Here is a 16,099-nt window from a genome sequence, read left to right on the forward strand (position 1 = left end):
GTAATGGAAAACTTTTCAACATAAGTAATCTTCAGATTTTTACCTCGGTCATCATGTAGTTTGGCAGTTGTAGGAATAGTAAAACTGAAATTTGAAGCTGAGCTCTTGAGAGGTATATTGATTTTTATATTGAAAACATTACTATTTTTAGGTAGAAGCAGATACAGTCATTCAGCCGTGTGTTTGAGAGTTTATAATCCAGGAAACTTTTCCATTTTACGTGTTCACCTTCCTTTGGTAGATAAAAAGAGAGGATTTGTATATTTTTAACACCAGTTAACTACTGTTAGATTTAAGGAAGATCTGTAGCTTTTCTGATGTCAACTAGCTACAATATTTGATACATTTGGGGTAACATCTACAATTTAAAAAAATATATTAATACTTTTATTTAACATTCAAGTTCTGCCATCGAATCCACCAGAGAAGATTCTTCAAGCCTAGTTGCTGAACTTCAAGAAAAGCTTCAGGAAGAAAAAGCCAAGTTTCTAGAACAACTTGAAGAGCAAGAGAAAAAAAAGAATGAAGAAATGCAAAATGTTCGAACATCTTTGATTGCTGAACAACAGGTATGTTCTGCCCCCATTTCATTGTTTTAACTAAAGTAAATAAACAAATTAGCAAATATAGTCTTTGTGCAATTGATGATTTCTTATGTCTTAGATGTGATTTTTCTACATTGACCTTGTTAATATTTGTTAAATATCTTCATGATAAAAACATTTTTAAAAGGTCATTATGCAGTATAGGTAAGTTCTTCAAAATGAAATACTCCTCGATTGAAATTAGGAAATGTGAATTACTTTTCTGATTTCTAACTACCTGTGTTATCTTGTATACATCATTTAACCTCTTTAAAACTCAGATTAGTTTTATTGGGAAATGAAAGTGTTAATACTAATACTTAGATGTTAAACTCTAACATTTTCTAAATTACATGCTGATCAGTACAATTTTTTGCGTTTTCTATAAATCTTATTTATGTGATAGACTGTTGGTATATTACAGTGGACTATTGTTGAACATTGCTGATTCACTTATTGATCAAGGGTAAGTGGTAAATCTTGTTAGGTAAGTAGAGGCCAGACCGTTAAGGACTATAGCATGCATTGTCAAGGAGCTTGTACTTCTTCTGTGGTTCTGGACAGCAATTGAAAAGGAAATAAAGGAATTGGGTTACACTTAATCAAGATTGCTCCCTCAGATGTGGAGAAAGAGTAGAGGACTGCAAGACCCAGGCATGTGTGTAGGAGCAGTGAGTTGTCTGCTACTGTAATTCAGGCCAGGGGTAATATCTATGTACCTTTTGTATCCCAAGGGATACATTTCTGGAACTGATTCACATGTTATAGCTGATAAACACATTTAATGTGTGTTGTTTTCCTTTTCCTAAAATGGTATTTTTAAATTATATTTTTTGAATTTAAAAAAAAAAAGGCAATCAGGGAACAGAAAGAAAATATGGAAATGTTACTCAAAACTCTTGGGAACTTTATTTTTTAAGACCTGAGGAAAGAAAGAAGAGCCTGAAATAGAGGAATGAGAAAGAGTAACCAGAAAAAAAAGATTGGCTTCATGGAAACCAAGGAAATTTAAATGTCTGTTATTTAAAAATCTGACTCTGTACATACATTTTTTTTTTTTGCATGATTCATTCTGTATAAAATAGATCTTTTACTGTCTTGCCTTTTTCTCTGTATGCTCCTTTGTTAGCATATGTAGTTCTAGATTTACAAAATTAAATGAGGGATGAATTAGCTGACTGAAACCAAAAGTATGATATTGACAGCTATCTCATTTAAATTTAGTTCTTATTTTAAGGCTTCTTTTAATATTTGCAAAATGAGATGAATGAGATGAGGAGAGATGCCTTCCAAAGTATCTCCCAATTTAAAATAGTCGATGTTAAGTTGTAGTAATTGAAGTTGATTTGTAACTACTTTTATCTGGATGACTTGAGCTTAGTTGGTTCTGAACTATCCTAGATTCTAATATGTTTATTATAAATTATGTTAATTTTTCTAAAATCCATTTCATATTACAGAAACGGTAAAGATAATAAAAATAAACAAAACGACTAGTATGCTTCATAAATGTTTATTAATTTTCTGTACATGAATAATATGTATAGAAACAGCTTAATACAAACACATGTCATGAATATACCTTTTGAAAGATCTTCCCTCATGCTTTCTGGCTATAAAGGACATTTAACTCAATATTTAATTCACTAATTTTGATCTAAAAATGCCATATTCTTGTTAAATCTCCCTGTTACCAGTATTATTGGCATTATGCATTGATTAAAGGATCATAGACTCTTAATTTTGGAATTGGAAATGCTGAGAAGATAAAGTTAATTTAGATACTTTCATTATCTATTGCTCTTAAGTTTCAAGAACTTAATGGAGATCTTATAATTACGTTTTTAACAATTCAGTCATCTTTATAAAAGAAATGGTACAGTTAGATCTATGCAAGCATTTGGATACATGAGCGTCACACTAAGAAAGTTTTGATAAAAGTTGAGGAGTAACAAGTCTTACCATTATAAAGCAGAGGTGCAGTGTCCATTGCAAATAACTAGATAAGAGATGGAAATGAGATAAATTTATCTCTGAAGTGTTATTGTTGCAATCCAGATTTAACTAAAGACAAAGGAAGAGTTCCGAGGCAGGAAGATTACTAAAAGAAAAAGGAAAGTGTATAACAACACTTGCTAATTTATTGACCATTTTCCTTTTTCCCCCAAATTTTAAAATCATTTGCTGTTGCTTTTTTTCTTTGACAATAAATATGTGGTCAATAATGATATCTTAATATGGAATTAGGAAAATATAATAACATTTTATTTACCACAGTGTAGCATTTCTATTTAAAAATAAATGTAATTTGTAAATTGCACTTTATTTTCTCCACATATAAATGCACTATTTCAAAATATTTGCAAGTTTATTTTCTTTAGCTCTAGCTGCTATGTGCATGCAGGTAATTTAAGTACTCATCTTTCTGTCATTGCAGACCAATTTTAACACTGTTTTAACAAGAGAGAAAATGAGAAAAGAAAACATAATCAATGATCTTAATGATAAGTTGAAAAGTACAATGCAACAGCAAGAGCGAGATAAAGGTTAGTAATACTTTGTAATACGATATTTTGAATTCCTTTTTGAAACTAAAAAAATTAATTTGAAATGTTTTGTAATGCTTATTTCAACTTGGGCTGTCCTTCAGATTTGATAGAGTCTCTATCTGAAGATCGAGCTCGATTGCTTGAAGAAAAGAAAAAACTTGAAGAAGAAGTCAGTAAGTTGCGTAGTAGCAGTTTTGTTCCATCAGCATTTGTAGCTACAGCCCCAGAACTTTATGGAGCTTGTGCACCTGAACTCCCAGGTGAAACAGAGAGATCGGCTATAGAAACACAAGAGGAAGGAAGAGTGGACTCGGCAATGGAGACAAGCATGATGTCTGTACAGTAAGTACACCTGTCTTCAACTGTCTTAAGTAATACAGGCTTTTAAACCACCATTGGACTTCTGTAAGATAAAATTTCTGAAGATAGGAAATATATTTAGCACTACTGGTTGTCCATAGCACATATACCTTAAGAGTTATGATATTTTAATTCTTTAACCTATAAGTATGAGAAATATTTTAACAGTACTGATTCTGTGTCTATATGAATCACTTTGGCATGTTTTCATACTATATATGTGCAAAATGTTTCATAGACTGCCAGGATAAGTATCACTGCAGTAGTGTTAAACTATTCTTGTTTAGAGGGAGTGATTAAACTTTGATGTTCGTTACCTAGGAGGAAAAAGCATTACTGTAGCAGTGAATATATTCATTTTGGTGAAGGTGTATTGGGTGAAGGAATGCAGAAGAGTTTTTTGAAAATCTGTTTAGTTCAAAAGAAACGAATAGAAACTGGTTAAATTGAGTTCTGGAAAAGTATGAGGCTTAAGAATGTATGTGAAAAACAGAACAAATAAATGTAATTTAAAAAGGCAGAGCATAAACATATAAAGAGACCATGGTATTAAAAAAAAAAAAGACAAAAATAAGTCCAAATGTATGTGAAAAAGTAAACCAACCTATCAACAAAAAACTGTCAGGGAAAAACATTTAATTACATTCTGTGTACAAGAGAAACATCTAAAGAAAAATAATACAGAACATTTAATGTAATGTGATTGAGAATGATATAAAAGGCAAATAATAATGAAAAAATACCTAAGCTACCGAATGCAAAAGTTTTAAAAAATTAAAGAGAAAATTTTGGATATAGAGAGAGCATAGTTCACCAAAAGCAATTAGTCGTTAATTAATAAGTGCTTAAAAATGTGACTTTGATCAATTTTATTGCATCAAAAATGGTTTATATGAATCAAAAAACTAAAATGAGAACTTTTTAGAGCCATAGTTAGTGTAAGATACTTCTTGCTCTCAAGAAACAATGAAGTAAGTACTAAATAAAGCAATAGAAAAACAGTTAAAATTAACTACATGCCAAATCAACAAGGTCTCAAAGTTCTAAATATTAATATAATTCAGTCCACTGAACACAAACAATAATATTAAAAGTAACAAAAATAGAAGTTTGTATGTATGGAAATTTGAATACCTATGTATTTACATCTGTACGTAGGCATTGATAGGAAAATGAAAATTGAGTTATTAAAGACTAAACAAAAGTATCAGAAATGAGAGAAACAATTAAGGTGGTACACTGGGAGAACTATATAACTTAAAGAACATTTAGTAAGTGAAATTACTAAAAACAAATGAGCTATTATAAAATGATTAAATAAAAAGGTACCAATAAATTATGGAATGACTAAAATCATAATCACAAGTATGGTTTTATTTATTTTATTTTTTATTTATTTATTTTTTTAAGAGCATTTTTATAAGAGTTTATTTGAGCCAAACTGATGACATATGCTGAGGAGCAAGATCTCAAGTGCTCCTACATATAGTTTTAAAAATTAATAAAGACTAAGATATTGGTTAATCTCACTTGTGAGTATAGATATAAAAAATCCTAAAGACAGTTTTGTCATATTTAATAACCATGGAGTACAAAGATGATACAGTTAGCATGACTCAATGAAGTGTTTCAGGAATGCAGTAATAATAGTTAAATATTAGAATATCTTTTAATGTAATCGTATTTACTGATCATATGAGAAGGAATTATATGATCATCTCAGTAGATACAGAAATGGCAATTGATAAAACCTCAGTGCTTGTTAATTTAAAATAATATTTTTTAAAAACCTTAGTAAACCAAGAATAGAGGGGAATTTTCTTATTTTGAGAGTGTATATGAGACACATATAGCAAACATCATATTTAATGTTGAAATATATAGAAGTAGTTTTCATAATTTAGAAAGAATGAAAGATGCCATGTTACCATCACTATTCAGTGAGACAATATAATGAACAATAAAAATTGGCAAGTAAAGGCTGAACTGCGTTGTTTCAAGATAATGTTCTTTTCAAACCACAAAGACCTAACAGAACTATTAGAAATAATAAGACTATATCAAAGTAGAGGTCAAAGATGTATTACAAGAAGAGCACTTTGCATATTGAAGCTGATTTGTATATATACATAAGAGAGTCTAAAAAATATTCAAGGAAATGATTTGTTAGTAATGAATTTAACAAAAACTGTATAAGACCCTTTTGGAGAAAACTACAGAATTTTATGAAAGATATTAAAAGGCCTGAAAGTTAAAGATGGATGGAAATACAGTATCGTAAAGATACCATTTTCTCATCAGATTTATTCAGTTATTCTATTCCCAATTAAAATTTCAACAGGATAAGTTATGTAAAATTTGCTATTGGATGCTAAAATTCATATAGAATAAACATGCAAAAATAGTTGATAATAATTTTTTTAAAAAAGCGCTAAGGAATTTATATTGCTAGGTATTAAGATATAGTCTTAAGTTATATAGATAGTAATTAAGTCAGCATATTTTTTGGTAAAGTTGCAGGTAAATAGAGTACTAGTATTGGTAGTCTTGAAATAAACCCATGGGTATATGAAAATATAATAATGGCATTTTAAATCAGTTTGGAAAAAGAAACGAAACACAGGAGTATTTAGTTACCCATTGGTGGAGGTTAATCCATATTTTACAGTAGATACCAAAAAATATTATAGATATATTAAAGACTAAAAATGTTTTTAACTTGTAAAATTTCTTAAAATAGAAGACTGAATATAGAGTAGGGAAGTACAAAGTATCAAACATTTAAGTAATCGGCACTAGTTCTTCACAATCTTTTCCAAAAAAATGAAAAGGAGAGAACTCAGCTTATTCTTGAGATCAATATTATGCTGATACCAAAATCAAAATATACCTCAAGAAAATATCAGGGCCTTTCTATCTAATCTCTCTCTATCTCCCTCTTTCTCTGTCACTGCCTCTGTCTCTTTCTGTCTCTGTCTCTCACACACACATACATACACACACATTTTTGAAATTTGATAGTTTTAATTCCTTGGTTGTGTATGCATATGTCCAAACTCATCAAGATGTATACATTAAATATGTACAGTTTTTGCATATTAGTTAGACCTCAGGAAAAAAAACAAGGTTAGGGCTAGTAATGCAAACTTGGTCCTTTCTTGATTGCTTCTCACATGGGCTGGGTTTCTACCTGTTTTAACCTAATTTAGAAATCTCCCTTAATTTCCTATTTGTTTTTCTAAAAGTGTAGAAAAAAACTGTTTGTTTAAGAATTAGAAACACTAGATTAGTACAGTCATCTTAAAGGAGCAACACCAAAGTGACCGTTAACTTTCTTAGAAATTAAAATCTTGGGACTCATTTGTCCTACTGAATCAGAAACTCTACATCAATAAATTCATTTCTATATTTAAAAAATATTTCTTATAACTATAGATATAGGTATTCTCAATAAAATACTAATAAACTGAATCCAGCAATATGCAAAAGAGATTCTTACTGGATTTAGTGCAGAAATACAAGTTGGTTTAATATCTGAAAATCAATATATGTAATAAACCATATCAATATCAATGGATAAAAAGAAAGCATTTTACAGAATACAGTCTTTCATTATAAAAAAATTCACAAACTAGGAATAGAAGAGAACTTCCTCAACCTAATAAAATGCATCTGTGAAAACTCAGAACTAAGATCATACTTAATGGTGAAAAGACTGAATGCCTTTCTCCTAAAATCAAGGAAAAAAAAAGGTTATCTACTCTTGCTGTGACAGCTGAACATGGAAAAGAATGAATTGGATCTTTACCATTCAATACAAATAAACTTAAATGGATCATGGACTTAAAAGTAAAAACTAAAGTTATAAAACTCTTATAGGAGTAAATCTTTGTGACTTTACATTAGTCATAGTCTCTTCCTATAAGAATTAACACTTAGAAGACGATACAGTTCCTGCCCCTACCCATTACTTAAAATATAATTGAGCAATTATACCTGCAGAAGAATTTAAAAGCCGATACTGCAGCTAATACCTTAGAAATACAAAGAATCATAAGAGACCCCTACAAACAGTTGCCAACAAATTGGGCAACCTAGAAGAAATGGATAAATTCCTAGAAACATGCAACCTTCCAAGATAGAATAATGAAGTAGAAATTCAAATAGGACCAATTACTAGTAAGAAGATTGGATCAATAATCAAAAACCTCCCCACAAGGAAAAATCCATGACCAAATAGCTTTATAGGCGAATTCTACCAAATATTATTTTAAAAAGAACTAATACCAAACTTCTGAAAGGCTTCAAAAACATAATAAAGAATACTACCAAACTTATTTTATGAGGCCAGTATTACCCTGATTCCAGAGCCTGACAGTGACACTACGAGAAGTGAAAATTATAGGCCATTATTTCAGTTGAACATAGATGCAGAAATCTATAAAATATTAGTCAGTTGAATTCAACAACACATAAAAAGATCATACATCATGATCAATTGAGATTTATTCCAGAGATATAGGATGGTTCATCATCTACAAATCAATCAGTGAATATCACATTAACAACATAAAGGGCAAAAATTATGTAATCATCTCAGTAAACACAGAAAAAAGTATTTGGCAAACATCAGCATCACCATAGTTAGTATACTGGAAGCCCTAACCAGAGCAATTACACAAGAAAAGTAAATAAAAGGCATCCAAATTGTAAAAGAAGTAAAATTTGTAGACGACATGACATTATATATAAAAAACCCTAAAGACTCCACCAGAAAGCTATTAAAACTAGAGTAAATGCATTCAGTCAGTTTGTAAGATACAAAATAAATATACAGAAATCAGTTGTGTTTCTGTTCACTAACAATAAACTATCAAAAAGAATTTAAGGAAACAATTTCATTTACAGTTGCATTCCAAAGAATATATATTTAGAAATAAATTTAACCAAGCAGCTGAAAGATCTGTACACTGAAAATTATAAGACGCTGATGAAAGAAATTGAAGAAGACACAAATAAATGGAAAAGTATCCCATGTTCATGGATTGGAAGAATTAACATCATTAAAATGTCCTTACTACCCAAAGCAATATATAGATTCAGTACAATCTCTACCGCAATGTCAATGGCATTGGAATAGAGAAAGGAAAAAAGCAATCTTAAAATTCATATAGATTTATAAAAGACCCTGAATAGCCAAAGTAGTCTTGAGCAAGAACAAAGCTGGAGGCATCACACTTCTTGATTTCAAACTATATTACAGCATTATAGTAATCAAATAGTATGCTATTGGCATAAAAACAGATAACTCAATGGAACAGAATAGAGAGCCCAGAAATAAATACCTGTATTTATGGTCAGCTATATTTGATGAGGAAGCTAATAATTGGAAAGGAGAGTTTCTTCAATAAATGATGTTGGGAAAACTGGATAGCCACATGTAAAGAAATGAAACTGGACCTGTCTTATACCATACATAAAAATAAACTCTAAATTGATAAAGACTTGAACATAAAACTTGAAACCATAAAATTTGTTAGAAATATCAGGGGTAAGCTCCTCAACATTGGTCTTGGCAGTGATGTTTTTGGATGTTACACAGAAAGCAAGAAGAACAAACAAGTGGGACTATATTAAACTAAAAAGAAAACCATCAACAAAATGAAAAGTCAACCTATGGAATAGTTGGGGAGAAAATATTTGTTAATCACATATCTTATAAATTGTTAATGTCTGAAATATGTAAAGAACTCACACAACTACACACACACACACACACACACACACACACACACACACACACACACCCACACCAAAAGCAACCCAATTAAAAAGTGAGCTAAGGACCTGAATAGATATTTTTTCAAAGAAGACATGCAAATTGCAAGCCAGTACGTGAAAAAGTGTTTGACATCACTAATTATTAGGAAAATACAAATCAAAACTACAATGAGACGTTAATCATCTCAAACCTTTTAGGATGGGTGTTATCAAAAAGGTAAGAGATGACAAATCAGATAAAACCATAATGAGATACCACCTCACATCTATTAGAATGGCTGCTATCAAAATGCTGGTGAGGATGTGGAGACATGGAAACCCTTTTACACTGTTGGTGGGAATGTAAACTGGTACAGCCATTGTAGAAAACAGTGTGGACATGAAGCCATTATCTCAAAGAGATGTACATCCATGTTCTTTGCAGCATTATTCACAGTAGTCAAGATATGAGAACCTTCTAGGTGTTCATGAATGGATGAATAGAGTAGGAAAATACACACACACACACACACACACAAATATATATATTATTATTTATATGTCTGCGCACACACACACACACACACACATGCACAATGAATTATTATTTAGCCCTGAGAAAGAAGGAAATCCTGCATTTTGCAATGATGTGGGTGAACCTAAAGGGCATTATGCCAAGTAAAATAAGCCAGACAGAGAGACAAATACTTCATGGTATCTCTGATGATGTGTGGAATTTTTTTTTTTTTTTTTTTAAGTCAAACTCATAGAAACAGTAGAAGAGTGGTTGCCAGGGACTGGGGATAGAGGAATAGGGAGAGACTGTAAAAGGGTTTGCAAACTTTCAGTTATAAGACGAATGTATAATATGATGACTATAGGTGATAACACGGTATTGTATAGCTGAAATTTGGCCAGCGAGTAGAACTTCAGTGTTGTGCCCCTTCCCCTCCAAAAAAGGACAAACGTGGTAACTAACTTGAAGGAGGGACTCCTTTCACTATATAAACATATATCAAACCATCATGTTGTATACTTTATCTTACAGTTTTGTCTTTATGCCTCAATAAAAAAATAAAAGGCTATACACTATTTTTTTTCTTTTATAATTAGTTTTTGAATATTTTAGTGTGATAAGCAAATCCATACATGGCATAGTGACTAACACATTCTAGCCACTTAGTTATACTTTTGAAGACTTTATTGAGATTTGGTTTAGTTTTGTAAACTGAAACTAAGTTCTGTAGCTCAAAGACATGTAGCATTTTTGTTTTGTTTTGTATATAGTTTGAAGGATGGAACCACCAAAGAACTAATACATTATCAGCAACATGGTTTCACACATAGGAAGAAGAGTGGTTCTTAATTCCTGGGGGGGGGGGGGGGGCGGGGCAGGAAAATCTTGAAATGTAAGACATTATTCTAAAAAATGTATGCACAAAATGTTCTGCTTATAGTTTCAAAAGGTTTATAGGTCTAAATTCAAGACCTCTGGTACAAATACACACTATTGAAATGTACCCTAATTTAAACAGGCTGCTTTTTTTAAAATTTAACGTAGATTTTTAATTTTAAAGTGCTTTCTAGTAATAAACTTCTAAAATGTTATTAAAGAATATAAAGTCAAGAATTTTAAAAGACTTAAACTAAAATCCATCTCTCTTAGAGAAAATGTCCATATGCTGTCTGAAGAAAAACAGAGGATAATGTTGTTAGAACGAGTAAGTAAATTATTTTCTTGAAGTACAATGTTTAATATGTTTACTCTGGGGATATAATTAAATAAACCTTATGTTGAAAACATACTCAATTTGTGTTTATAAATTAGATCTTTTTAAAGTTAATTTTGCGGTTAATATTTTGAGAAGTTGCTAAACAATTGTCAGTATTATTTCAGGCTTCTTATTTGTTTTATCATCCCAGTAATTGAAGTCTGTGTTAGAGGAAAGGTTAGTGGTCTTTATAAAATATATGGAACAGAAGTTTTATTCAATAATAGCTCAGAATTCACTAAAACATTTTAAGTATGAATTTTACATATTTCAGAAACAAAGCATTAAATCTAGAATTGGGCATGAATAATGAAAAATTTAATAATGAAGAAAAGTTATGTTCTTTATTAGAGACTAACGGAAATGAACAGGAAAATGGCAGTAAGGGGTTTTCTTCCAGTTATAATATTAGATCATATGTAATTTTGATTCAAATTTAATAGGTCTTTGTTTATAAACCACTTCTCATTCCATAGGCTTTTAAGATTTTCAACATTTTTTTTTACAAGCTTAATTGATAAGAATCTAGTCAAAATCATACAACGGATTCTAGCATGCATTTTTTTTGTTCGTTTATTATTAAAGGCTGATACGATCAGCTACATCAGAATCAACTGGGATATATGCTGTAACTGCAGATTTCTCCTGTTAGGCCAGACATACTAGCAAAGTCTTTGGGGATAGATCTCATATAATTATTACATATTTACAAGATTCACAGATGATATGTTTCTAATTCATATTAACCTTTGAGAAACCTTGGCTTAGGTAAATGTACCAAAATGTGGTAATCTTTTAAGCCAGTGAATGATTAAAACAATTGGAAAGGATTCATAGAATATTTCCACTAACCTTTGATTCTAGAACTAAATATCAATCTGAAGATTAAGAATATTTTAATAATCATCATGTTTAGATTTGAGTAGACATAGGGATAAACCACAGGTATCTTTTTTTTTTTTTTTCCCTGCAGACCTTACAATTGAAAGAAGAAGAAAACAAACGGTTAAATCAAAGACTGGTAAGTTTTTTCTTGCCCAGTTGAGCTTAACATTTAAAAATGTTGTACATTCTATTCCATTATAAAGATCTACTATCAGAAAGATGTTCGATTAATTTATTTTTAGTGGTTTTTGTTGAGCTATGTTGGTAATTGATAACTAGCGATTCTTAGAGTGATGACTTCAGGTCAGAGATACTATCTGTGACTGTGGATCTGACTAAGTACCTACCTGATATAATTTTAAAGCAGTGAACGAATCAAGACAGTTTTTTTCTGATTATTAACAATATATAATCGCATAGGATTTCATAATTAAATGTGTACCATCAAGTTAGGATTCTTAAGTCAGAAATAAGTTAGAGGTACTCTTCATAAATCTTTCGAAGAGTAACATGTTCACTCAAGTGCATAATTAATACATTATATCCTTTTGTGGTCTTTTTTTTTTTTTTTTTTTAATACTGAACGTGACACGTTGCATGAGGCGCACCCTTGTATGGTCTGCTGAATTGCTTTTGCTTTATTCCACCTTGTGAATTTAACCAAGCACTTGTACAGTCATTTTTACAGTCAGTCTTATATATGTTTTAACGAAGCAACTATTTCATTTTTGAAATTCTAATAATTACAATTTACAAGGAAATGGAACAGTTTAAGGTGTGTCTTGTAGGGAAACATCTGCTTTTTTTCATATTTAAACAGCAGAAATTACATATTCTATGGTGATTAGATCATCTGTCAGTCATTAATTTATTACCAAAATAATCTTAAGGCTATTCGATAGTTCTTTAAGTAGATCAAACTATTTTTCAAAAAGACATCCCAGACATCACTCAGCATTTTGTTTTATGCACTATCGTCAATGGAATATAAGCTCTATTTGGCAAGGGTTTTAGTTCACTGCTGTATTCTTAGCTCCTAGAATGGTAACTGGTACAGTACCTAGTAGATGCTTGGGAAACGTTTATGAATGAATTTTGTCCTTCAGATCCAAAGAGTAACCCACTCTTCCCCACTTATACTTTCATAACGATTTATAACTGTATTTACATAGTGCTTTCTCAAGTCTAAGCCCTCATTTATAATAAATTTATGTAAAACTTAAGCTTTTTAAAGAATCTAAAAGTTGAATATGTCTTCACTGTTAGCATAGACCATTTGGATGATTTTGATAATCAGTTGCTCTACACTTTTAGGCCTATTTATTATTTGTTGTTGCTCTTTCTTTTTTGTTTTTAAACACTAATTAAGACCCTGCATTATTCAAGATAATGTTCAGAGGGAATGGAAGAAATTCCGATTATCAAAATTAGATAATAAGCAAGGAGAAATTCATTTATCTTTCATTTATTTCTACAGCTAGGCCTTGAGCCTACTCTGCTCTGGAAGTGTAGGTGTCCTTTCATTATTTAGTGCTTGCTCAGAATAATGGGTTTTTAGACCGAGGCATATCAGGAGTCACCTTGGAGGTGAGAGAGGAGAGACTTTACCAACTTCCAAAATTTTATTCTCTCATCCTCATTTCAGTCATCATAGTATTGTTAGATATTGGGCTTTCGAATAAGATTTTTCTAAAGACGTTGTTGGTTGGTTTGTTCTTTCGCCAAAAGGAAAGATTTGAAGTTGTAATTTTCCAAGCTTTCTCAAAAAATGTCAATCTCTTTTCCTGTAATAGTTTTAAGATTAAATACGTAATTACAAATAAAATATTCTATATTCAGTTTTTTATTTAGCCAAATTTGATTCAGAAAATAACATAAAGGTAGGTAAATTTGTCCAGTGAAAGTAATGTTGAAGGAAAGAAATTATATTAATGAACTATATAACTTTGGACTCTTAAAAAGCTGCGACTACAGACGTGAATGTGTGGAAGAAGGTTTTGCCTAAGGACCTAATAACTATGTGATACGTTAATTTTATAAGTTTTATGAACTGTTCATTTATTTTTAGATGTCTCAAAGCATGTCTTCTGTATCCTCAAGGCATTCGGAAAAGATAGCTATTAGAGAGTAAGTAATTTCATTTATATTTTGTATTTTTTTCTCTGAAAAAAATTTACTGAACCAAAATTGTTAATGAAAATATATTTTAGTGGCTATAATCCTTCAGGTATAGGTTTATTGAACTGTGTTGTACTCATTGGTAGTAAAAATGTGTTATTGAAAAAAGTAATTTAACATTTTTTGAGTCTTTTAAAAGTAAAAGTGGGAACAGATAAGACATGAATTTCAGAACATGGTATGAACATGCCTTTGTTCTTATTTCCAGTCTGTGGATTAAAATTAAATTTTCTTCTAATCTTTCTCTGACAATTATGAAGGACTAGTATGATGTTCAGTTAGAAGAGGCCACTAAGCAAAAATATGAAACCAGAGTTTTGGGAGAAAAGTCTTAAAGGTGGCCACTGAGCAAGAGATTTTTTCTAATTATTATTTTTTTAATTACTATTTCTAATTATTATTAATTAGAACCTTTTTGACTCTAGTTCACTTTTCAGCCGGTGCCATCTTTTAAATCTCATTTGTTGCCATAGTCTTTTTTCGTTTTATATTGGAAAGTCTTGATTGTTTAAGCTGCAGCATTTTCTCATTTTTTCAGACTTCATTTCATTGATTTGCTAAAAATTCATAATACACTATTAAATTGATTGAACAATTTAGTAGACAATCTTTCTGGGCCAAATTACCCCATTGTCATATATCAGTTTTTGGTTTGGGCTATTCGAAAGAAGCCTCTGTGTAATAAGAAAGAAAAGTATTGTTAGCAGTTCATGAACATTGGTCAGTCTCCTATACCCATTGGTACTGATACAAAAATCAGTAAACTAAATATTTTTTAAAGACCCTTTGTTTAGTCTTTAGTAGATCTGTTAACCAAAATGTGGTTGTCAAATCAGTGTTTACTTTAGCCTTATTTGAATTTTATCTTTTTTCATTTATTTAAAAGGGTGATATCTGATCTTTACCTATAAGCTGTATGTCAAATCAAATTGATTTATGGTCTTTCAAAGATTAGAGAGAGATGAGCTTAAAAACAAATTTAAAAAACTTCCTCAGAGAGGCACCATCTACCTTTTTAGATTTTCTGGTGTGTACCAAAGCAATGCCTACCACATATTGTTGGGTAAGCAACAAGTATTCATAGGATAAACAATTAATGAATAAAAGACTATTGTCGTTAAAAGCTTCCCAGTGATTTTGATGATTTATTAGGTGTAGGACTAAATGAAATTATCTTGATGACTAAGGAATTCAAGGGTAACTTTCAAGGCCTGTTATTATTTTGAACTACATTTCTACAAAAGACTCTGAAGAGACAGACGCCACTTAAAGCACGGAGGCACTCGTATCATTTCATTCTTTTCTTGCTTCCTCCCTCATTTCAGGCCTTCATTCTAAACTTCCATTGACTTCTGTAAACCTAATTAAGAACATGAACCTACCTCAATTGGTTTTTCCTTCAAATTGAAAAGCAAGTGTACTTGGAAACTGGAGAAATAGTGTAATTTTTTTTATCATTGTGGCTATATAAGTAAGCTTGCTCCCTCAGAAGTCATATTTCTTATAAAATGGAAGGGTAGGATGCATATCTTCTTCCTATAACTAAGCAAACTATAGTAGGTGGTTTTGCTACCCTTTATCCAAGCTTTTTTTTTTGTTCTTTTAAAAAACTTTTGGTCACTGACTGTTGCTGTCATCATTCTTTGAACATCTATTATATATAATCGGCACTTCCATTAGAAACTGGGTAGAATAAAAAATATATATATCATGTAAATGTGAAAATTAACATCGCATTGATATTTCAATAAATAGTTGAACATTACAGAATATATACTTAAAAGTTTTTAGGATAAGGGTGATAGTAGCTTTTTAGGGCAATAAAATGATACTCCTTTATTCAGTTTTCAGGTGGGAGATTTGGTACTCATCATCCTAGACGAACGCCACGACAATTATGTATTATTTACTGTTAGTCCAACCTTATATTTTCTGCATTCAGAGTCCCTGCCTGCCCTGGATCTCCAACCAGGTGAGGGAGGTAAGTGTCACATCTGTAACTAAAATAATA

The 16,099-nt window shown here is 30.8% G+C and overlaps 1 protein-coding gene across 2 annotated transcripts in view; it reads left to right on the forward strand.

Moving 5' to 3' along the window:
• Window positions 1–16,099, forward strand: part of RB1CC1 (RB1 inducible coiled-coil 1) — a 76,746-nt gene that overhangs the window by 53,929 nt on the left and 6,718 nt on the right. Inside the window, exons 16-22 of one of the 2 annotated variants that reach the window (XM_036232849.1) lie at window positions 404–569; window positions 3,022–3,130; window positions 3,235–3,475; window positions 10,920–10,974; window positions 11,999–12,046; window positions 13,979–14,037; window positions 15,933–16,069. In XM_036232849.1, the coding sequence (XP_036088742.1) occupies window positions 404–569; window positions 3,022–3,130; window positions 3,235–3,475; window positions 10,920–10,974; window positions 11,999–12,046; window positions 13,979–14,037; window positions 15,933–16,069 (815 nt within the window). The remainder of the gene's footprint in view (window positions 1–403; window positions 570–3,021; window positions 3,131–3,234; window positions 3,476–10,919; window positions 10,975–11,998; window positions 12,047–13,978; window positions 14,038–15,932; window positions 16,070–16,099) is intronic. The other variant, XM_036232850.1, reaches the window with a different exon arrangement.

This window comes from Rousettus aegyptiacus, unplaced genomic scaffold (assembly GCF_014176215.1).
Source record: "Rousettus aegyptiacus isolate mRouAeg1 unplaced genomic scaffold, mRouAeg1.p scaffold_m13_p_15, whole genome shotgun sequence".
Classification (NCBI taxonomy): domain Eukaryota; kingdom Metazoa; phylum Chordata; class Mammalia; order Chiroptera; family Pteropodidae; genus Rousettus; species Rousettus aegyptiacus.